The 24,091-nt window shown below is 44.6% G+C and overlaps 1 protein-coding gene across 6 annotated transcripts in view; it reads right to left on the reverse strand.

Moving 5' to 3' along the window:
* The window catches only part of SEC31B (SEC31 homolog B, COPII coat complex component), a 127,513-nt gene that overhangs the window by 47,639 nt on the left and 55,783 nt on the right, over positions 1–24,091 (reverse strand). For 4 of the 6 annotated variants that reach the window (XM_044296836.1, XM_044296835.1, XM_044296833.1 and 1 more), the window contains exons 15-20: positions 21,610–21,788; positions 21,096–21,222; positions 17,004–17,149; positions 16,496–16,669; positions 8,561–8,719; positions 7,728–7,932 (exon numbers count right to left, since the gene is read on the reverse strand). In XM_044296836.1, the coding sequence (XP_044152771.1) occupies positions 7,728–7,932; positions 8,561–8,719; positions 16,496–16,669; positions 17,004–17,149; positions 21,096–21,222; positions 21,610–21,788 (990 nt within the window). The remainder of the gene's footprint in view (positions 1–7,727; positions 7,933–8,560; positions 8,720–16,495; positions 16,670–17,003; positions 17,150–21,095; positions 21,223–21,609; positions 21,789–24,091) is intronic. The other 2 variants (XM_044296837.1, XM_044296834.1) reach the window with 2 other exon arrangements.

Raw genomic sequence — 24,091 nt, forward strand, 5'->3', positions numbered from 1 at the left:
TATGCTAGAAGCAGAAGAGAGCGATGAATACAGCATCAGGTCACTCCACGTGAATGCGGGGGGGCACATGATTGCCTATCACAAATCAGAGCCAGGAAAGGGAGAAATACGCCTAGTAATGCAGGAGCCGGATGGGCCGCAGATTGTACCAATAGGGCATAGTTCCTGGAGATACTGCAAATACTCCGCCTATAATAGGAGTAATGTGGCTGCATGGAGCTCATTATAATGAGAGTGGAACATAGCTACAGCATTTGGAAATGCCACAGTATATGGAGGCTGTACAGGTACTCTACCTAATAAGGGAGAAATACGGCTCTGAAGTGCAGACTTAAAACCAGACAGGTGTAAAGGGTACAGCATCTGGAGATGGCACAGGAACTCCACGTCAGAGGGGAGCAATGCCTGCGTGGTGCGCACTGGAACCAGAGAAGTGCAATAGCTACTTCATTAGAAGAGGGCCTCTATACCTCGCCTGGTAAGGGAGAAATAGGGCTTGCATGGTGTATAATAGAAACAGAGAGGTGTAACGGCTACAGCAAATCTGGAGATGGTACAGGAACTCTACCTCTAACCCTGGTTTCACACCTAAGCGTTTCTCAAACGCGCGTTTCTATCGCGCGTTTTTTGTAATAGTGAACGCGCGTTTGACGCGCGCGTTTGGGTGATTGACAGCAGTGTTGTCCAAAGAGTCTATGGCCCAAACACGCGTCAAACGCGCCAAAAAAAGCTCCTGTACTTGTTTGAGCGTCGGGCGTTTTACAGCGCGTTCAAACGCGCTGTAAAACGCGAAAATGTGAACCAGCCCCATAGGGAAGCATTGGTTTTCATGTGTTGCGCGTTTTACAGCGCGTAGGAACGCGCTGTAAAACGCCCAAGTGTGAACTTAGGGTAAATGGAGCAATGTGGCAGCTTGGTGCACACTAGCACCAGGCATGAGAAATGGCTACAGCCTCTGGAGATTGAGCACCAGAGAACCAGACAGGTGTAATAACTACAGTGTCTGAAGATGGTACAGGTACTCTACCTATGAAGGGCGCAATGTGGCTGCTTGGTGCACATTAGAACAACTGCAATGGCTACAGCCCCTGGAGATGGAGCACCATAGAACCAGACAGGTGTTATGACTACAGCATCTGGAGATGGAGCACCAGAGAACCAGACAGGTGTAATTACTACAGTGTCTGAAGATGGTACAGGTACTCTACCCATGAAGGGAGAAATGTGGCTGCTCGGATACGGCTGCATAGTGTACTGTAATGGCTACAGGCACTCACTCTGGTGAACCAGGGCTCCCTCTGAATATATGGTCGCACGCTAGCACCAGAATAGCTGTTTTGGCTACAGCACCTGGCGGGAACACTCTCCGACTAGGAGGGTGTGTAGAATATAGCTCCTGGTATAGAGAAATAGCTGCAGTACTGGGTACAGCATTTGGCAATTGTACAAGTACCCCCCCTGTTAAAGGGAAGGCAAACGTACCTGAGACATCACGTAGGTGTGCCGGCATGCTAACCACGTGGCAGGCTGACTTACCTTGTGCAGCCAGGGGAGCGCCGTCCGAAAGTCCACTAGAGGGGATACCAACCCTGGAGAGGAGAGGATCCTCAGTGGACAATTGTCTTGGAAGGGTTTCTACCACCAGAAATACTGTTATGTAGCTGACTGACATGTCAGCACTGCATAACAGAATGTTTCTATCAGTAGTTCCTGCAGCCGTTTTTGTTAAAAACATACTTTTATAGATATGCTAATGAGCCTCTAGGTGCTATGTGGGCGTCATTAGCACCTAGAGGGCTCCGTTCACTAACCATTTCAGCCGGCTATTGCGTCCCTCCAGCCCGCCCCGCTCCTGTTGATTGACGTGAAACTTCTCAGTATCGAGTACCAATTCCCGCACCTGCGCCATCCGCTTCTGTATTCAGCGCAGGCGGAGTGAGTGAATGCCGCGCTCCTGGTGCCAGCTTCCTCATTGTAACGTAGTTGGCGCAGTGAGGAAGCCAGCGCCAGGAGAATACAGAAGCGCACAGCACAGGTGCGGGAATTGGTACTCGATACTGAGAAGTTTTACGTCAATCAACAGAAGCGGGGCGGGCTGGAGGGACGCGATGGGTGGCTGAAATGGTTAGTGAACGGAGCCCTCTAGGTGCTAATGACGCCCACATAGCACCTAGAGGCTCATTAGCATCTATAAAAGTATGTTTTTAACAAAAACGGCTGCAGAACTACTGTTAGAGACTTACTGTTATGTAGTTCTGACATTAGCACATCGCTAATGTCAGTCAGCTACATAACAGTATTTCTGGTGGTTGAAACCCTTTAACCACCCAGAGAGAATCTGTATGGTGGAAGACCGCCTGATGCTCTGATACCGAGAGAGAATCGGAGCAGAGGTGTCCCCCGAGGCAGCAGATGGCATGGCAGTTCTGCTAATCAGTTGTTTGAGGAGGCCACATAACTCCAGTAACTGCTGCGTCCTCCTTATATAATACCAGGCACAGAGCCATACATTGTATAGCAGTTGTGCTTGTATTGAGTAAAAAAAAAATTTTTTTATACATATACAAATTAAAGGGGTTGTCCAGGTTCAGAGCTGAACCTGGACATCCCTCCATTTTCACCCCGGCAGCCCCCCTGACATGAGCATCGGAGCAGTTCATGCTCCGATGCTCTCCTTTGCCCTGCGCTAAATCGCGCAGGGCAAAGGCATTTTTCTGAGTTCCGGTGACATACCGGGCTCTCTATGGGGCTGACAGGCAGCCCGGTGACGTCACCGGCACTGATGGGCGGGATTTGGCTCTGCCCTAGCCAGTAAAACGGCTAGGGCAGAGCTAAAGCCCGCCCCTCAGAGCCGGTGACGTCACCGAACACACTGCTGGGCGGAAGTTACCGCCCGGCAGTGTGTTATTCTAAACACAAGAGCCTGTGCCCTGCGCGATCTAGCGCAGGGCACAGGAGCGCATCGGAGCATGAGATGCTCCGATGCCAGGCTCAGGAGGGCTGCCGGGGTGAAAATAAGGGTATGTCCGGGTTCAGCTCTGAACCCGGACAACCCCTTTAACCTGAGATGTGTCCTGTCCCTGAGATGAGTCCAGCGTGAAGGAGCCCAGCACCGCCCCGCATCCTCAGAATCTCCTCCTTGCTCCCCGACGTCAGAAAGCTAGAGCGCCGTAATCTTGCTTGCAATGCACGAGCTAGCACATGTGCAGTGTCCTCATAGTGTTCCTTCCCTGTGCTGGCATCAGCCTCAGGGAACGAACTGCGTGCGAGCTAGCTAGCGCATCGCGAGATTACGGCGCTCTAGTTTTCTGATGTCGGGGAGCAAGGAGGAGATTCTGAGGATGCGGGGCGGTGCTGAGCTCCTTCACGCTGGACTCATCTCAGGGACAGGACACATCTCATGTTAATTTGCATATCTATCAAATCAGTTTTTTTACACAATAAAAGCACACAGAGCTGTGAGGACTGGGTATTGCGGATGTGCTAGCGGCCATCTAGCAACCCATGTCCTCAGCTCTATACACAAAATCCTGGTGACAGGTTCCCTTTAACCCCTTAGGGACACAGCCTTTTTACACCTTAGGACCAGGCCATTTTTTGCAAATCTGACCAGTGTCACTTTAAGTGATGATAACTTTAAAACGCTTTGACTTATCCAGGCCATTTTGAGATTGTTTTTTCGTCACATATTGTACTTCATGAAACTGGTAAAATAAAGTAAAAAAAAAAAATTTTTTTTTTGCATAAAAAAAATGTCAAATTTACCAAAAATTGGGAAAAATTTGCAAATTTCAAAGTTTCAGTTTCTCTACTTCTGTAATACATAGTAATACCCCTAAAAATTGTGATGACTTTACATTCCCCATATGTCTACTTCATGTTTGAATTATTTTGGGAATTATATTTTATTTTTTGGGGATGTTACAAGGCTTAGAAGTTTAGAAGCAAATCTTGAAATTTTTCAGAAATTTACAAAAACCCAATTTTTAGGGACCACTACAGCTCTGAAGTCACTTTGCGAGGCTTGCATAATAGAAACCACCCAAAAAAGACCCCATTCTATAAACTACACCCCTCAAGGTATTCAAAACTGATTTTACAAACTTTGTTAACCCTTTAGGTGTTGCACAAGAGTTATTGGCAAATGGGGATGAAATTTGAGAATTTCATTTTTTTGCCAAATTTTCCATTTTAACCCATTTTTTCCACTAACAAAGCAAGGGTTAACAGCCAAACAAGACTGTATCTTTATTGCCCTGACTCTGCCGTTTACAGAAACACCCCATATGTGGCCGTAAACTACTGTACGGCCACACAGCGGGGCGTAGAGTGAAAGGTGCGCCGTTTGGTTTTTGGAAGGCATGTTTTGCTGGACTGGTTTTTTGACACCATGTCCCATTTGAAGCCCCCCTGATGCACCCCTAGAGTAGAAACTCCATAAAAGTTACCCCATCTAAGAAACTACACCCCTCAAGGTATACAAAACTGACTTTGTTAACCCTTTAGGTGTTGCACAAGATTTAATGGAAAATATAGATACAATTTCAAAATTTCACTTTTTGGGCAGATTTTCCATTTTAATATTTTTTTTCCAGTTACAAAGCAAGGGTTAACAGCCAAACAAAACTCATTATTTATGGCCCTGATTCTATAGTTTACAGAAACACCTCATATGTGGTCATAAACTGCTGTACGGGCACACGGCAGGGCGCAGAAGGAAAGGAATGCCATACGGTTTTTGGAAGGCAGATTTTGCTGGACTGGTTTTTTTGACACCATGTCCCTTTTGAAGCCCCCTGATGCACCCCTAGAGTAGAAACTCCATAAAAGTGACCCCATTTTAGAAACTACGGGATAGGGTGGCAGTTTTGTTGGTACAAGTTTAGGGTACATATGATTTTTGGTTGCTCTATATTACTTTTTGTGCGGCAAGGTAACAAGAAATTGCTTTTTTGGCACCGTTTTTTTTTTGTTATTTACACCATTCATCTGACAGGTTAGATCATGTGGTAATTTTATAGAGCAGGTTGTCACGGACGCGGTGATACCCAATATGTATACAATTTTTTTTATTTATGTACGTTTTACACAATAATTTCATTTTTAAAACAAAAAAATGTTTTAGTGTCTCCATAGTCTAAGAGCCATAGTTTTTTAAATTTTTGGGCGATTATCTTAAGTAGGGTCTCATTTTTTGTGGGATGAGATGACGGTTTGATTGGCACTATTTTGGGGTGCACATGACTTTTTGATTGCTTGCTATTACACTTTTTGTGACGGAAGATGACAAAAAATGGCTTTTTTTACACCGTTTTTATTTTTATTTTTTTACGGTGGTCATCTGAGGGGTTAGGTCATGTGATATTTTTATAGAGCCGGTCAATACGGACGCGGCGATACCTAATATGTATACTTTTTATTTATTTATGTAAGTTTTACACAATGATTTCATTTTTGAAACAAAAGAAATCATGTTTTAGTGTTTCCATAGTCTAAGAGCCATAACTTTTTCAGTTTTTGGGCGATTATCTTGGGTAGGGTATGATTTTTGCGGGATGAGATAACGGTTTGATTGTTACAATTTTGGCGTAGATGCGACTTTTTGATCACTTTTATTACCTTTTTTGGGAAGTAAGGTGGGCAAAATTCCAATTTCATCATAGTTTTTAATTTTTAATTTTTATGGCGTTCACCGTTCGGGTAAAGTAACATTACCGTTTTATAGATCAGGTCGTTACGGACGCGGCGATACCAAACATGTGTAGGGAATTTTATTTTTTTCATTTTTAATCAGTGATAAATGTGTTTTTGGATTTTTACTTTATTTTCACTTTTTTCACTTTTTTTTTGACCCAGACCCACTTGGTTCTTGAAGATCCAGTGGGTCTGATGTCTGCATAATACAGTACAGTACAATATATATTGTACTGTACTGTATTTTACTTACACTTTGTCTGAACAGATCTATGCTTTCAGCACAGATCTGTTCAGAACCATGGACAGCAGGACGCCTGAGAAGGCGTCCTGTTGCCATGGGAACCTTCCCCGTCTGCTCAGTAGTTGCCAGAACTTCGCAGACGGGGAAGGGTAAGGACGGGGCTTGGGGGGCTGCCTGGAAGCTCTCTCCCTCTCCATTCGGGGGACTGCAAAGGCACAGCAGCCCCCCCGATGGGAGAGGGAGGGAGCTCCCTGAGCTGTTAACCTTTTCCATACAGCGGTCCGTACGGACCGCTGTATGGAAAGGGTTAAACGGCTGACATCGCATCACCGATGTCAGCCGTTTATACCAGGGTGCCAGCAATGTGCTGGCACCCTGGTATACCCACTAGACGCCAACGATTACGCAATGGGAGGCGGGCGGGGGGATCGCGATCCCGCCTACCGCACCGCCCGCCTCCCGCACCGCCCGCAACCCTCCCCCTGCACCTCCCACCGTGCTCAAATAACTCAGGGGTGCAGGGGGGAGGGATACTGGAAACAATTTTTAATCCTAAAGTTTCTGATCCCCGCGGTCAGGGACCGCGGGGATCAGAAACTGCAGAAATCGCAGCAAACCACAGGTCTGAATTGACCTGCGGTTTGCCGCGATCGCCGACATGGGGGGGGTCACGGGACCCCCCCGCGCATTTAGCCTAGGTGCCTGCTCAATGATTTGAGCAGGCACCGGGTTCCGATCACTGCCAGCCGCACGGCAGTGATCGAAAATGCACAGGGCGTACATGTACGCCCTGTGTCCTTAAGTACCAGGGCACAAGGGCGTACCTGTACGCCCTGTGTCCTTAAGGGGTTAAAGCTGTGGCATAGATGAAGGAAATCTGTATCTTGTTGTCAGAGTCTACTTCAAGACATGTTATAAAATAAACCTATGCTTATGGCCATTCTCCCCAACAGATAGATTGTTATGATTAAAAGCTCCACCTAGGTTGGTCACACACAGCAATTATGGTGCAATTATTATTTCATAAGTAAGCACCCCTGCAGCAGAAGCTCTGCTCTCTTGAAAGTATTCTGCGCAGGTAAATGTATAACTATTTCAGTGGGCTCTTAAATCCTTATACACAGTACCACTGTGAAGCCAGGATGTTGTCATCATTGTCTGCAACGTTACAGAACGGACTGCAACGCCACTCTGTCTACTAACCTACTAGCTCACATTACACTTCTCCAAGAGAAAAAGGGAGAGAAAGAAAATATAGTGAGATAGCCTATATGCCTGAATTCATGCTGATGCTGCAGTGATCACAAGAATTCATTAGCCAGCAAGTTCTTGTTTTTCACTTTTTGGATAAAATAATATAGTTATATTAGCTCCATCTCCCTCACCATCTTTTAAAATGGAATAAGTAATTCAAGATACTACTACTCTGCCCTTTAGTGAATTAAAAAAGTTTGCAGCCAGCAAGTGAATGAGAACTTATATTTTAATTTTAGATTTAAAAACTTGAATTTACACAACCTCTTAAAAAGTTTTTAAGGGTGCCATCACTCCTTGCTGTTTAATGGCCATATAGTTCGCAAAAAAAAAAAAGAGTTCCCACTTGGTTCATTAGCAATCTGAAGAGACCTGGAGCCTGGGCAGTATCAAGTCTGTGGCTCTGCTGCGTGGTGGCCAATATGTGCGACAGCATCATGTCAATGACAGATCAACGGAGCTATACTGTAATTGGAACGATATTAAGTAATGGATGCTTACCAATACCAGAATGCATACATGCTGCTGCACTCACCTGGCACAGCTGACTGGGGCTGTGATCCTGGGTAAGGCTGCCAGCCACCATATTGATAATAGTTATTAGAAGACGGGCCAGAGGAAGCCTGGTATGGGATGGATGGACGGGGCGGCACTGTAGCAGGCATTGGCTGAGGTATGAATTGTGAAGGCACTGGAGGCGGAGGTGGAAGTACAGTGCTAACTGGAGACTGGGATAAAGCCTACAAGTTTAAAAAATGAAATTTGTCAATGCTATTCAGTAAAAACATCTCAAAATAAACTAAAGGGACTAACACAGGGGATACGTTAAAACATTTTTAAGCAAATAAAGGTTATTCTTGTTATAAAACGCAGACTGGTAACTGTACTGTAAGCCGAACACTGGTATGATCATGTTTGAGCCTACTGAATGATAGCAAGTAGAGATCTGGAAAACTGTGTGGAACATTAGACAACGATTAAGCTTTATTTCATAAAGCTTTAATGCCCCTTTAAGCGATGAGATATGATCTCTAATAATATAAGACTTCTATGTAATAAAAGGTTTGGAGTTTTATTTGCATAAGGCTGCCAGTAGATCTGCACAGGAAGGTGGGAATGACAAACGTCTGACCACTGTACTACTAGTCTGTGCATGCATTGAGAGACAGAAAACTACTTGGGATGAAAATGTAGACCATATAAACCTTATAAGAAAGGAGAATAAGACAAGTGCAGGATGATGTGGCACAGTGCTGCCACCTACTGCTGCAAACTCAGCAGGACAATTCTGCTATGATGCTATATTTCAGCTGTGGTTTTAATAATTGAACTTGCAGAGTGTGCATTTAGCTTGGATCAAACACAAACCTGTTTGCTTACTTCTTTATACAAGAAGCCTTCTGATGCTCTGCTTACTTTGCCTGCAGGCGATGGGTAGCTACTGGATGTCTTTGAAGAATATTGCTGCCCATTTGCAGCCTGTCCCTGAGCATGCAAAAGGCGATCACGTAGTTCACGTACCGAACTCTAAAACAATAAAGAACAAATTGTGAAGTGTTAGAGTAAGGTCTTATGCGCATGACTGTATTTTTCATCCATGTGCTATCTGCATTTTTTTTGGGGACAGCACAATGACCCATTCATTTCTGATGCCATGCACACATCAGTGTTTTTTTTTGCAGATCTGGGAGTTGGACCCCCCTGCCGATCTTATAAATGGATGACCTATCCTGGGGATAGGTCAGCAATATCCTGACACTTCACAACCCCTTAAAGCCACCTTGGGAGCCATTTAAAAAAATAGTTTGGAAAGGACAAGGAAGTTAGGGTTTTTGTGTGAAAAACCCTAACTTCCTTGTCCTTTCTAAACTATTTTTTTAAATGGCTCCCAAGGTGGCTTTAAGGGGTTGTGAAGTGTCAGGATATTGCTGACCTATCCCCAGGATAGGTCATCCATTGTAAGGACGGCAACACTTGACATTGGTCAAGCAAACATTCCTTCAGCCTGCAGCTACCGCTTCTGAATCACCTATGAACATGCCAACTTTTTTGACCGAGTGTGCATGCATCCTGACTCCTGAACGAAGGAGAGAGCCACTGCCAGCAGTGACTTATCTCCCTGAAGATAAAAGGATCAGGCACTTGAAACCTGCCCGATCTTTATTGGCCCTGACAGGAGGGAGGTCCCCATACGCATTAGATAATTGAGGGGTTCGGCCAACATATATCTAATGTGTACAGCCAGCTGCAGCTGTCTGCAGATGAGGTGCTGGCTTATTTTATTTATTTTTAAACTCGTTTTATTAAAGATTAACCATTCAGGTATGAATCAAGTAGGATAATGCACAGTAATTTCCCATGCAGGGGAGTAACATGACATGATATAAGCACAGAGTTAGGCAAGACACAGGGCATACAGTTTGAATCAAAATAAACCATGTGGAATAGTACTGAGGGTAGGTGAGTACAGCTTCATGCAATGATGAGGATCTAATCACATCTCCTTTAACACAAGCTTAGATTATCAATCGCTGAGTACATATGTGAATTTTGCAAGGTTAACGTGGAGGAACACCACTCTCCCCAAACTTTCTGGAATTTTTGCGGACACTTCCTGTGTTTAAAGACAATGTTTTCCATGGACACTGCGTGATTAACTAGGGACTTCCACTGACCCAGAGACGGTGGTCTGTCTCCCATCCATCGGAGTGCAATGGACTTCCTGGCTAGGAATAATGCTTCCCCTAAAAATATTCTGTTGTAATGGGACCACGAATCCTCATACAGTACACCCAGTATACACAGTTTGGGACAGAAAGGGATCACGACAGGAACCATTGTAGATAGCACCCCCAGGACCGAAGTCCAGAAGCGGCGGATATAGCTGCATTCCCAAAACATATGCCAAAAGTCGGCACTATCTGTTGAGTATCTGTGGCACCTACTATGGGAAATCCTTTCCATCTTATGTAGCCTGGTTGGAGGGAGGTAGCTCCTATGCAGAATAAACATCTGGATCAGTCTATTATTAATAGAGGGTGAAACCCTGGTTGGAGTAAGAAGCGCCTCACTCCAATCATCTTCCGTCAGGGAGGGTATGGACAGCTTCCATTTGTTCTCATTGGCAAGAGGGTTCATTGTCATACGGTTGCATAGCAGGTGGGTGTACAGGATGGAGATAATCCCTCTCGGGCCCTGCAATCTCAGCACTCCTATCAAAGGGTATTTTGAGATATCGCTCCCCGACTCTCTAAGCTGGGCCTGCAGGGCGTGTCTCAATTGCAAGTATCTGAAAAACATATTGCGAGGCACACCAAATTTGTCCTTAATCTGCAAGAAGGAACGTAAGTGCCCACCCCCATACAGGTCTTCCAGTGTGCAGACGCCATGGAGCTTCCACACGTCAGCCCCATCCACCAGATTTAGATGAGCAAACATGGGATTATCCCACAAGGGTACGACATCAGGTAAATCCTTATATGAATGTAATTAAGAAGCCTACCATACTTGATGTGCCAACCTGTGAAGGGGGAGCAGGCGACCGCGAGGGCAGTTTGAATTTTCCAGGACTGGCCAAAGAGTACCTAGATGCAAATAGTCCTGTAAAAAATACTCAGCATTAGGCAAATCAGCCGATAACACCCAAGACCTTAGGAACTTCAGCTGATCAGCCAAGTAGAAAAGAAAGAAGTCCGGGAGAGAGGCACCCCTTTGCATCTTAGGCCTCTGAAGCACAGCCAAGGAAAGCTTCCTTTTAGCTCCACCCCACACAAACGAGGCAATCATGGCATGAACACGATCAAAGTAGCCTTTAAATATGGGAGCGCAAGCATGAGCTAGGATGTATAGGCCCTTGGGAAGTAATATGATTTTAACTAGATTCAATCTGCCCATAATGGAAAGGGGGAGGGATCGCCACGACTTGAATTACTCTACAAAGAGAGCCACCAGGGGTTCAATGTTCAAAGTGTATGATAGTTGCGCATTTCTAGTGATTACTATCCCTAGGTACTTAAAACGATCCACCACAGGTAGGTTGTGGTAGTGAGACGGCCAAGTGTGATCCCAGAGAGGCATAATAGCTGATTTGGTCCAATTTATGCTCAACCCTGAGAATCTACCAAACTGTTCAATAATCTTGATTGCTCTAGGGAGCGATGCCTCAGGATCAGACATAAACAGAAGCAAATCGTCCGCATAAAGTCCTATTTTATCCACCCTGCAACCCATGGAGATACCCATGTATATCTGATCCTGCCTTATTCTTAGAGCTAAATGTTCTATAGCTACTGCGAATAGCCAAGGCGACAATGGGCAACCTTGCCACGTGCCTCTAATCAGTGGGAAGGAGCCTGAGTGATGGCCATTTATTAATATATCTGCCCTCGGTCGTTTGTATAATAATATCTCAACCCACCTAATGAATTTCAGAACAAAGCCAAAGCTCTTCAACAGAGTAAGCAGAAATGTCCACTCAATCGAATCGAAGGCCTTAGCGGTGTCCAAGGAGGTCATAGCCCAATGCTCACCCTCAGCCGCCCCTATCTGTGCAATCACCTGGGGGGTCTCCTGATGTTATCGGAGGTGGACCTGTCCGGCATGAAGCCCGACTGATCACTGTGCACTACTGAAGTGATCACTCTATTAAGACGAGTTGCCAGAACTCTAGTGAGAATCTTATAATCTAGATTCAAAAGGGAAATAGGACGGTATGATCTGCATTCCAACGGGTCTTTATCGGGCTACAGAATAACCACAATTGTGGCGTCATACATAAAGTCCGACGAACATTCACGGGTATGAGCAGTCTTATATAATTTGTGTAGTTGTGGGCCTTATATGTCAGTGTATTGGGATGCCATCAGGGCCAGGAACCTTTCCAGCAGGGAGGTCCGTGATTGCTAGTTTAATCTCATCCAAAGTGATACAGTCCTGATCAAAAGTTTAAGACCACTTGAAAAATGGCAAAAAATCATATTTAGAATGGCTGGATCTTAACAAGGTTCCAAGTAGAGCTTCACCATGCAACAAGAAGAAATGGGAGTGAGACAAAACATGTTTTGAGCATTCAATTTAATGAAAACAACGAATAAACTGAAACATGCTGTTTTTCAGCTGATCAAAAGTTTAGGACCACATGCCTTTAAAGGCCAAATCTTTGCAAAGATGTGGATTCATTGTCATTTTCTGTCAGGTAATCAAACGTTGTTATGGCAAAGGCAAAAAAACCTCTCCCTTTTTGAACGTGGTTGGGTTGTTGAACTGCATAAGCGGGGTCTTTCACAGCACGCCATCGCTGCTGATGTGGGACGAAGTAAGACAGTCATTTGGAATTTCTTACATTCTTAAATGATCCTGAGGGTTATGGAACAAAAAAGTCAAGTGGAAGACCCAAAAAAAAATTCATCAGCACTGAGCCAGAGGATCCCATTGGCTGTCCGTCAAGACACTGGACGATCCTCGACACAAATGAAGGCCCTTACTGGTGATGTAAGTCCAGCAACAAAAACCCTTATAAAATAGATAACTAATGTTTATTAGAGAAATGACAAACTAAACTATATAGTTATCCAGGTAGGACCACACTAGGCTAGGTATATCTAGCTCATGGGTGGGGAAGGTGTCCCTATACTGCTACCCTAGTCTAAGACCTCAGCCCAGGGACGTCCCCCGATGGTGGGGACTCCCTGTCCTCGAGCCTTGCCTCAACTCCTGTCTAACCCTGACAGGAGGTGAAGGCTGATGTCAGGGTGGCCTACCGTGGGATGACTATCAAAATGACAAAATAGAAAAAGGTGCCCGCTGTATACGACCCTCGTGACGGTACGCCAGGAGGTACAGGGTACACCAAGTATAATAAAAGCACAAAAGAAGAAACACAAAAAACGCACTCTAGTTGTTAGATGAATACTATAGAGTGATAAGAGAAGAAGAAACCCCTTACTGGTGATGACTGCAGCCCCATAACCATCAGACGGCATCTGAGACTTAAGGGCTTCAAAAACAAAAAACGTCTTCAAAGACCTCGTCTCCTTGAACGCCACAGAACTGCTCCTTTGGACTTTGCAAGAGAGCACCAAACATGGGACATTCAAAGGTGGAAGAAAGTTTTATTCTCTGATGAGAAAAAATGTAACCTTGATGGTCCTGATGGTTTCCAACGTTACTGGCATGACAAGCAGATCCCACCTGAGATGTTTTCTACGCGCCACAGTGGAGGGGGCGCCATAATGGTCTGGGGTGCTTTTTCCTCCAGTGGAACAATGGAGCTTCAGGAAGTGCAGGGGCGTCAAACGGCCTCTGGCTATGTCCAGATGTTGCAGAGAGCATTCCTCATGACTGAGGGCCCCCGTCTGTGTGGTAACGGCTGGGTTTTTCAACAGGACAATGCTACAGTACACAATGCCCGCAGGACAAGGGACTTCTTCCAGGAGAACAACATCACTCTTTTGGCCCATCCTGCGTGTTCCCCTGATCTAAATCCAATTGAGAACCTTTGGGGATGGATGGCAAGGGAAGTTTATAAAATGGACAACAGTTCCAGACAGTAGATGGCCTTCGGCCGTCTTCACCACTTGGAGAAGTGTTCCCACTCACCTCATGGAAACGCTTGCATCAAGCATGCCGAAACATGGAGGTGTGGTCCTAAACTTTTGATCAGCTGAAAAACAGCCTGTTTCAGTTTATTCGTTATTTTCATTAAATTGAATGCTCAAAATTTTCTGGGGCTCACTCTCATTTCTTCTTGTTGCATGTTGAAGCTCTACTTGGAACCTTGATAAGGTCCACCCATGCTAAATATGATTTTTTGCCATTTTTCCAGTGGTCTTAAACTTTTGAGAGCCACATTTGTCTCAGTTAAATGGCGCTTACGGGACCTGAATCTGCAGTATTCTATGGCATATCCGCCTACGAGTTGTGGATAGCGAGAAAACCATTTTCTTTGCTGACCCCAAAGAAGCGGAACATTGGGTCTCCAGAAAATCGGGACGTTCAGGACTACACTGATGCACTGGATGTGTACATTGCGCAAGTATTCCTGCTGTTTGGTGACTTACTGATCGTTATATCACCCACTTGTTATTGTGCCTTCAGATATGGGACTCGTTGTTCCGTTAGCTGCAGATTTCACTCATGTTATAACTCATTTAACCTTATTGTGCATGTCTTGTCAATATGTGAACACATGTATGTTGCTCATAATAATTTGGGATGGGAGCACTACCTGCATAGGTATTCCATCTAATTGCACTATGCAGGTCCCGGAAATATGGGCCCATATACTAGTTGAGTCAGATTCCAACGGCTCTCTTCTTTTGTAGATCGGCCGAGAAATCCGGAAATAAAGAAATTGTCACATTTTCATGCTTGATTACTTGCTTAATCCTCGCTTGGCTGAGGATGAGATCTCTGTCCTTCCAATTTAATATTCTCGCAAGGAGAGGCCTCGGTGGAGCTCCGGGAGGAGGGGATTTGGCGGGAAACCTGTGCACCCTTTCTATGGCGTATGCGTTGGAAAATGGCGCTTCTGGGAATAGTGCTTTGAACCAAAGCTCGAGGAAAGTGGCAGGATCCCGACCCTCTGCTTTTTCCGGAAGACCCAGGATTCGAATGTTGTTTCGTATGGCTCTGTTCTCCAGATCATTACACTTCTGCTGCCACTGATTCACAGAGTTCTCCAGATCTTGTACCTTACCCACCAGGGGCCTGGTCAGGTCTTCCAGTGAAGATACCCTGTTCTCAGTGTTCTTGACACGGCCTCTAAGCAGCTGAACATCATGCCGAAGCAGGCCCAGGTCCACCCTCACCTCCTCAATCTTGCTGGTAAGCGATGTCTGGCAGGAGGCTATCGCCGACATAAGCTGTATAAAGGGTTAAGAGTGAACTCCGGTTCCTCTGGGCCCTCTGCTTCCATTTGCTGCGCTGCCTGACCGCGGGTAACCGCCGCACGTGATGTTGAAGGCGCGGCGGCTCCATGTTGGGCCTCTTGTCTCGCATATTCTTTGAGCTTTTCAGCTGCGGTTTCCACTTTGTTTGGACCCATTTTCGGTGTGCGGGGTTTCCTCTTGCACACCGTCCACTCGGTATTAGGAGTTGGCAGGTTGCTAGGATTAGGCAGGATTGAGACGGGGAATTGGAGCAGATCTCAGATGCGTTCTCACATGCCGGTAGTTGGCCACTTCCCAGGTGCTGGCTTATTTAATATCCAAGTCATGTCTCAAGGCTTATTTTAAGAGCTGAACATTGACTTATAGGATAACTGCCTTACATCTGGTGGCATTAGAGGTAGAGCTTGTTAAGAGCTCATTTGCATCCCTTCCCTCCCAGAATTCCAGAGGATGAAGTAAAGTTACCGTGAGTAAAAACTGGATTCTCTTCTTTATATTTATACCCATTTAATACTGGAGAACCATCTGCTATTGCTATCTATAAGAGAAACAGCCCGATACACAGTCAAATAGACTGACACAGACATAAGGAGTGTACAGATTTGGAATACCGCATTACAGCTTTGGTGGATCTGTTCAGAACTGTCCTTATTCCCTATCTAGGGATTTTTGGCTTCCCCTTTTTTGGGATATTTTTTTATTGGACTTTTTATATATTCTTATTTATTTTAACACTGTATATACTTGCTGCAGCAACTATTAAGCCTTCCATTGTGATTGGTTTTATTATATGTTTTTATTTCATGTGATATAATAAATATTGTGAATAATCCAGATTTCACTGCTACGATTGATATTTAACTCTGACGTAGGAGTGGCAGTCTTAAATTACATTATAAATAAAATATATATATTGCCAGGACCTTTTTTTGATATACACAGTGAACATACTGTGATTAAAGCTTTGGACTAACGGAAGTTGGGTATTTAGGGGGGGGAAAAAAGAGAATACATGCATCTGTATTACAAGTTGTATGAATCTGTAAATAGGGCACCCCAATGACTTCTACTAGGCACGATTTTTCTGTACGCCACTGATTAAAAAAGCGTGCGCCATTACCTGTTATCTTACATAAAGCACAAGGATGAAGATGCCCTGATGATATAACCACATTAAGGCATGCAAGCAGGACTTTTATGTCTGGCCGAAAGCTAGCATTTATCCCAGAAAGCAGCCTCGTCCCATTATAGTCAATAAAGATCCGGCAGAGTGCAGCCATATCTGGCTATGCCGGATATGGTGAACTTGACAGTTAGTCCCTTTGCCAGAACAGACCACTGGGATTCACAATGTATATGTGAACCTAGTCTTAGCTAAAGAAAATCTTTATGTTCCACTTATAAACTAACATACCTCCTCAGAGTCACTGGGTAAGTAGCTCATGGCAGCAGTTAGGTTCCCCTGAGATGCCAAGAGACTGGCATATTGTGCTACCTTCTCTGCTAACACAGGCCCTTGTGGTGGCAGTGCAGACCCTCGGAGTAACTCAATGGATTTTCTCAGTACCATAGCCTTCTCCACTAGGTCCTAAAAAGACAAGAAACTATTTCAGAATATATGAAAGCAGCTCTATCATTAAAACAGGAAGGAAAAATACTTCATGTGCTGAAATGCTATGGTTTCTACAGATCATACAGAATAACCGTGGAAAAGTGTTTCCTAAAACTTGGAGGGGTTCTCTCGGACTTAGAATAGACAATGAATATTAAATCAGTGAGGATCACTTGAATGGGAGCAGCCACCAAAGGTCCTTCAAACAGCTGATCAGTGGGATGCCGGGATCTGGACCTCCAAAAATTTCATAATTATGACCTATCCTAAGATGGAAACTGTGCTGCCTTAATGAAGCCACTTCTCTTACCTGCAGTGCAAGAGGTGTTGAGGTTTCATGGCTTTGGACCCAGCACTCTGTCAGCCGGTCGACATTACCCGAGGATATGTAGCACAAGCAAGCTTGGGAAAACAACTTTCCTTCTCCTTCTGACTCCAAGCGGTTTCCAAGAGCATCTATAGGAAGCAGATTGATATTATTCATTGATTCATCAAGTTCCAATGAACCAACCAGTCAAAACTTAATTTACAGTTTCATTGTAACTACACAGGGGATGCTTTAAAGTTTTTTTTTTTTCACATCTCAACATTTGTGGCATATCATTTAGATAGGTCATAAATGTCAGGTGCGGGTCCCACCTCTGAAATGCACTCCTATTCTCCAGAGAGCAGCCCTCCAGTCACAGTTATGGGAGTTCTGAAAATAGCCGAGCGGCAGTGAACAGAGATGTGTCTGGGCTTCCACAGCTTACTATCCATTCAATGCCATGGGACTTACCAAAACTAGCCAAGCGCACTCCCTCAGCAATTTTCAGTAGTCTCATAGCAGTGAATGGAGAGGATACTGCACATGTGCGGTGCATTCTCCTTCACTTCAGGGGTCTCGTTCTGGAGACAGGAGAGGGTCCCAAAGGTGGGACGTGCACCTATCTGACATTTGTGGCATATCCGAGCGATATGCCACAAATGTTGAGATGGTAGAACACCTTTAAATCGGATGTAAAGACAGCGGCAGGTTCTTACAACTGAACTGAGTGTACGCTATAGTCAGTCTATGAAACTCATCAGCAGGATAATCAGTTCTGTCCTGTCTGATGTGAAATGAATCGCCTTCAGCTCAGGCTGATCAAACGAGGAGCATCCTCAATGCACCTGCGAGGATGGAGCGGCCGAGCGAGCGGCCGCCTCTCAGTGCGCCTGTGCCGACTGAATACCGTTACGGCGCAGGCGCGAGATCTTGATAGCAGACAGGGCAAGCCAGAGGACGATCCCGTTCACTGGCCCTGTCAATCAACATGAGGAGGAGGCGTCTTTAGGATCGGAGGATGCGGCTGCTACCAGCAAGTAGCCGCCCTACTTGCTGGTAGCAAGGTAATTTGCATATTTTAAAAGCACGTTTTTAACACAATCTACTGAACCAAAATGATTAATCACATTATGTATGACTAAATCGCAGTATAGGGATTATAAGTAAACAAAAAAAAATAAACAGTTTAGTGGGGTGACAGAAGCCCTTTAAGACCACTTGAAAAATGGCAAACAATCATATTTAGCATGGCTGGATCTTAACAAGATTCCAAGTAGAGCTTCAACATGCAACAAGAAGAAATTGGAGTGAGACAAAACATTTTTTGAGCATTCAATTTAATGAAAACAACGAATAAACTGAAACAGGCTGTTTGTCAGCTGATCAAAAGATTAGGACCACACCTCCCAAAAAACAAAAAACTAAACCCTCCCCCAAAACAGAAATCCAACTTCCAAACATTAACTCAGTAATGATTAGCTCCGCCGTTATTGTTTATCACTTCAAAAATTCATTCCGGCATGCTTGATGCAAGCGTTTCCATGAGGTGAGTGGGAACATTTCTCCAAGTGGTGAAGACGGCCGCACGAAGGCCATCTACTGTCTGGAACTGTTGTCCATTTTTGTAAACTTCCCTTGTCATCCATCCCCAAAGGTTCTCAAGTGGATTTAGATCAGGGGAACACGCAGGATGGGCCAAAAGAGTGATGCTATTCTCCTGGAAGAAGTCCCTTGTCCTGCGGGCATTGTGTACTGTAGCATTGTCCTGTTGAAAAACCCAGCCGTTACCACACAGACGGGGGCCCTCAGTCATGAGGAATGCTCTCTGCAACATCTGGACATAGCCAGCGGCCGTTTGACACCCCTGCACTTCCTGAAGCTCCATTGTTCCACTGAAGGAAAAAGCACCCCAGACCATTATGGCGCCCCCTCCACTGTGGCACGTAGAAAACATCTCACGTGGGATCTGCTTGTCATGCCAGTAACGTTGGAAACCATCAAGGTTAAATTTTTTCTCATCAGAGAATAAAACTTTCTTCCACCTTTGAATGTCCCATGTTTGGTGCTCTCTTGCAAAGTCCAAACGACAGTTCTGTGGCATTCAAGGAGACGAGGTCTTTGAAGAAGTTTTTTGTTTTGGAAGCCCTTCAGTCTCAGATGCCGTCTGATGGTTATGGGGCTGCAGTCAGCACCAGTAAGGGCCTTAATTTGGGTCGAGGATCGTCCAGAGTCTTGACGGACAGCCAATTAGATCCTCCGGCTCAGTGCTGATGAAATTTTTTTGGGTCGGGTCTTCCACTTGACTTTTTTGTTCCATAACCCTCAGGATCATTTAAGAAATTCCAAATGACTGTCTTACTGCGTCCCACCTCAGCGGCGATGGCGCACTGTGAGAGACCCGGCTTATGCAGTTCAATAACCCTACCACGTTCAAAAAGGGCAAGTTTTTTTGCCTTTGCCATCACAACGTGTGACTACATGACAGAAAATGACAATGAATCCACATCTTTGCACAGATTTAACCTTTGGCATGTGGTCCTAAAATTTCGTTTAGCTGAAAAACAGCCTGTTTCAGTTTAATCGTTATTTTCAATTAATTGAATGCTCAAAAAATGTTTTGTCTCACTCTCATTTCTTCTTGTTGCATGTTGAAGCTCTACTTGGAACCTTGTTAAGATCCAACAATTGCCATTTTTCAAGTGGTCTTAAACTTTTGATCAGGACTGTATATATATATATATATATATATATAGCACATTTCACATGAGTAGTTGACCCCTGATGAAGCTGGCGTGATCTGGCTATACGTGTGGGGTATATTGCCCACCAACCTGCACCACCCATCTGTCTATTTAATAAGAATTCCATAATTTGTGGTGCCATATTTTAGTATTCTATACATTGTATACTTATGTGGTGGTATACAGATGCTCTTAATTAAAACCAGGTTGTTGTGGGTATGTGTGTTGGATATATTATGGATTCAGAAACAATGTCGTAATTGTATACAATGATTTTAAAAAAATGTAGTGTTTTGTGTTCCTAAAAAAATGTATCTTTTTAACAAGAGGTGCAGTTGGTGTATACCACGGGTGTCAAACACAAGGCCCGCGGGCCGAATCCGGCCCGCCAGACCTTGTCATGTGGCCGGCCGCCGGCCTTCACCTTTTATTATCACTTCCTGCAGGCGGCCCCTGCAGGAAGTGATAATAAAACTACAAGCGCTCGCCGAGACTGAGAGGAGGGAGGAGGGAGGAGGCAGGCTGGGCGCTGGCAGTGTGAGTCATACGTCACGCGCCTGCGCCGCCCACTTTATGAATGAAGCAGGCGGCGTGGGCGCATGACGTATGACTCACTCTGCCAGCGCCTGTCCTCCCGGCCTGCCTCCTGCCTCCTCCCTCCTCTCAGTCTCGGCGAGCGCTTGTAGTTGTAAGTACCCACAGATCCCCCCATAAGTGTCACCACAGATCCCCCCCATAAGTGTCACCACAGATCCCCCCCCATAAGTGTCACCACAGATCCCCCCCCCATAAGTGTCACCACAGATCCCCCCCCATAAGTGTCACCACAGATCCCCCCCCATAAGTGTCACCACAGATCCCCCCCCATAAGTGTCACCACAGATCCCCCCCCATAAGTGTCACCACAGATCCCCCCCCATAAGTGTCACCACAGATCCCCCCCATAAGTGTCACCACAGATTCCCCCCCATAAGTCCGATACCACCGGCCCTTTGACGGTGACCAAACTGCTGATGCGGCCCCCGATGAATTTGAGTTTGACACCCCTGGTGTATACGGTGTTTCTTTTTCGTACTTCCTATGGATTTATGTTGATGCCGTGGCTTGCACTCTGAGATTAGTATTTGGTGTGCCCCCATATTCTTTTCTCTAGAACATCGTTCAACATCTTATGCGCCGAATAAATAAACGTGATTATTAAAAACGAACATCTGACAAAAGTAATTAAAAAAATTTCACTAAAAAGAATATATATATTTTTTTTAATGTAAAGCAGACCCAAATACAGATACAGCAAGAAAGACAGTAAAAAGTCCTTAGTACAGCATATAACCGCACTAGTAGAGATACTTACCACAAAGCTCAGCATATTCCTCTGGTTTGGAATAGGTCAGGAGTAGAGCTAATGCTTCCTTCCAGCTCTGCAAGTTACAGCCCAGAACTACATCCTTCCACTTGTGCTGCACCACGGAGGAGAGGAGCTGCGGACAGGATAACAGTAAGTGCACCTTTAGTAATTGGTAAGGCATACTATCCTATCAGATTACTATTGAATGTTTTCTGCGGCTAAAGAGCGCAATTCCCATCAATGCATATCTGTTTTTAGCTTACTAATTTAGCAGGCACAAAAAATAATGAGAGCAACGGGCAATCTATTTTTTCTGCACCGAGATTCAGATCAATAATTTCTTTGCTCCAATTTCTGACTTTTACAGAGCTGGAAGTACGAGCGCTGTAGGTGCTGTGTATAGCAGAGGCTGATATCTGCGATGAATAAAAGGCCTTGTGGCATATGATAACAGACGCTAACATTGAGAATTCACTAGAAAAATATTAACTTCTGTAGCAAGTTGATATTGCCTACTTACTGTAGTGATCTTATTTTTCTGCCGGGCAAAGTACCATTGCTGTGTCTCTCTCAGCAAGTCTTCCCCTCCAGCATTGGCCAATATAATGGCATCAGCATAGCGACCATCCTTCAGGCACAAGTCCACGGCAGCCTCAAAGTTTCCTAATAACAGCGCCTGGCTTATAAGGCCATCTGTATCTGAAAGAGTAACCAGGGATATAATGTGGCTAAACAAGATCCCGGAAAGTGTACACAGTGGTGGCTTCACACCGGAGACAGAACAGTGGGTTAAGGGAACCATCACTACTCAAGACTTCAGGACGATTTGGCTGCTATTAGACCAATGGGCCAAAGTTTTTCCCTGCCATTTGGCTTAACAGTTCAGATGACTTGTACTCATAATATACAAAGTCAAAGAGCGCCTAAAGGATAGATCCTGTACAATGTATATGATTTATATGCTTTATATTAAAATTATAACTTACTTTGGAATTCTGCTTTTAGAAAAACTGAAAAAAGTGGACAGAAACTAAGCTTTTGTTGTAGCAATTTTCAACTCCAGCTGTTGGAAACAGACTGGATTATATGGACTTCGTTGATAGACAAACGACTTAAAGGGAATCTGTCACCAGCGACCTCCCTATCAAACTATTTGCATAGACACATAGCTGTAGTTCACCTGATTAAAACGCTGTTTTTCTATAGTTGATCCAAGGCTTCATTCCTGAGTAACGATACTTTTTAAGCTTTTGATGTAATGAGGGCATCACCATTGGTCTTGTTGCACCCAAGCTCCACTCCTTTCTGTGGCCAGACCCTCCCTCCTGCTTTGATTGACAAGGTCAGGCAGTGATAAAGCTGGGAAGGGGGGGCTGGCCACAGAAGGAGTAGAGCTTGGGTGCAACAAGACCAATAAGGACACCCTCTTTACACCAAAACCCTAATTAGCATTTTAAGAAAACGTATAACTTGGGAAAGGAGATTAACAAAAGAAAAACTACATTTTAAATCAGATGAACCACATCTTTGTGTCTATGCAAACAGTTTGATGGGAGGTCGCTGGTGACATATTCCCTTTAGCCACCCAGTTTTACTCAAACTCAGCTTGGGCTTTGGGAAAAGAACTTAAAAGTGTTGTCTCATATCAGCAAATAGCATTTATGTAGAGGAAGTTAATACAAGGCACTTACTAATGTATTGTGATTATCCATATTGTCTCCTTTGCTGGCTGGATTCATTTTTCCATCACATTATACACTGCTCGTTTCCATGGTTACAACCACCCTGCAATCCAGCAGCAGTGGCCGTGCTTGCACACTATAGGAAAAAGCAATAGCTTATGTACGCTCCCCCGGTCCCAGGAACCAGAGAGGCCAGCACTTTTACGTATAGTGTGTAAGCACAACTCATGCTTCTGGATAGAGATGAAGTGGAATACGATCCGAATTTCAGGAATTATTCGATTTGCACCGAATCCAAATTTCCTCACGCTTCGTGGTAACTAATCACATTTTTTCCTAAAATGGCTGCTGCACATGTTAGGACATGGAGCAAGGAACTCTGGGAACGAGGGATCACCCACAATGCCATGCATGCAGCCAATCAGCAGCCAGACAGCCCTGTGATGTAACAGCCCTATAAATAGCCTCAGCCATCTTTGATTCAGCCATTTTCCAGTGTACTTAGTGCAGGGAGAGACATCCGCAGGCGCTAGGGAAAGTGCTAGGAAACACTTGAAAACTTATATTTTGCTGAATAGAAGTTCAGGGAAAGAGCATTAGAGGTGTAGGGAAAGGATAGGGAGGAATTATTCCACAGTATATTGAAGCAGAACAGGGTTCAGTAGGGGAGTTTACAGCCTGGGTAATAGGAACGATCCTATTACACCTTGCTGCACTGACTGGGGATCCAAATTGCCATTATACTGCTGCTTTCAGGTTTGCAATAGATGATACCTTTGTAATTCCAGCAAACCTTGCTTGTTATTGGGGTGCAAGTGCTGTGTGATACAGCCATTAACATGGTGTATTACTAGGAAATATTTATACATCTTATTAGCCTTTGTGCGGTGCAGTTATATGTTCTAAAGCTTTTTTTGGTGTATAAGTGGCAGAAAAAAGTATTATTTGCAGTTCAGCGGTGCAGTTATATGCTCTAAAGCCGTTTTTTCGCGTGTATTAGTGGGGGGAAAAAGGGGCTTATTAGCCGTTGTGTGGTGAAGTGAGAAAATGACAGCCCTTTCTGGCGTGTATTAGTGGCAAAAAAAAAAAAAGTATTATTCACTGTTCAGCTGTGCAGATATATGTTCTGAAGCCATTTTTGGTCATTCAGCGGTGCAGTTATATGTTCTAAAGCTTTTTTGGCGTGTATTAGTGGCAAAAAAATGTATTATTTGCCGTTGTGTGTGACAAAATTACAGGATTTTTTGGAGTGTATAAATTTCCTTTTTATTTACCTATTGGACCTAAGAGTATGTCAGACAGAATAGTGACAGGCCCTGT

This window comes from Bufo gargarizans, chromosome 6 (assembly GCF_014858855.1).
Source record: "Bufo gargarizans isolate SCDJY-AF-19 chromosome 6, ASM1485885v1, whole genome shotgun sequence".
Classification (NCBI taxonomy): domain Eukaryota; kingdom Metazoa; phylum Chordata; class Amphibia; order Anura; family Bufonidae; genus Bufo; species Bufo gargarizans.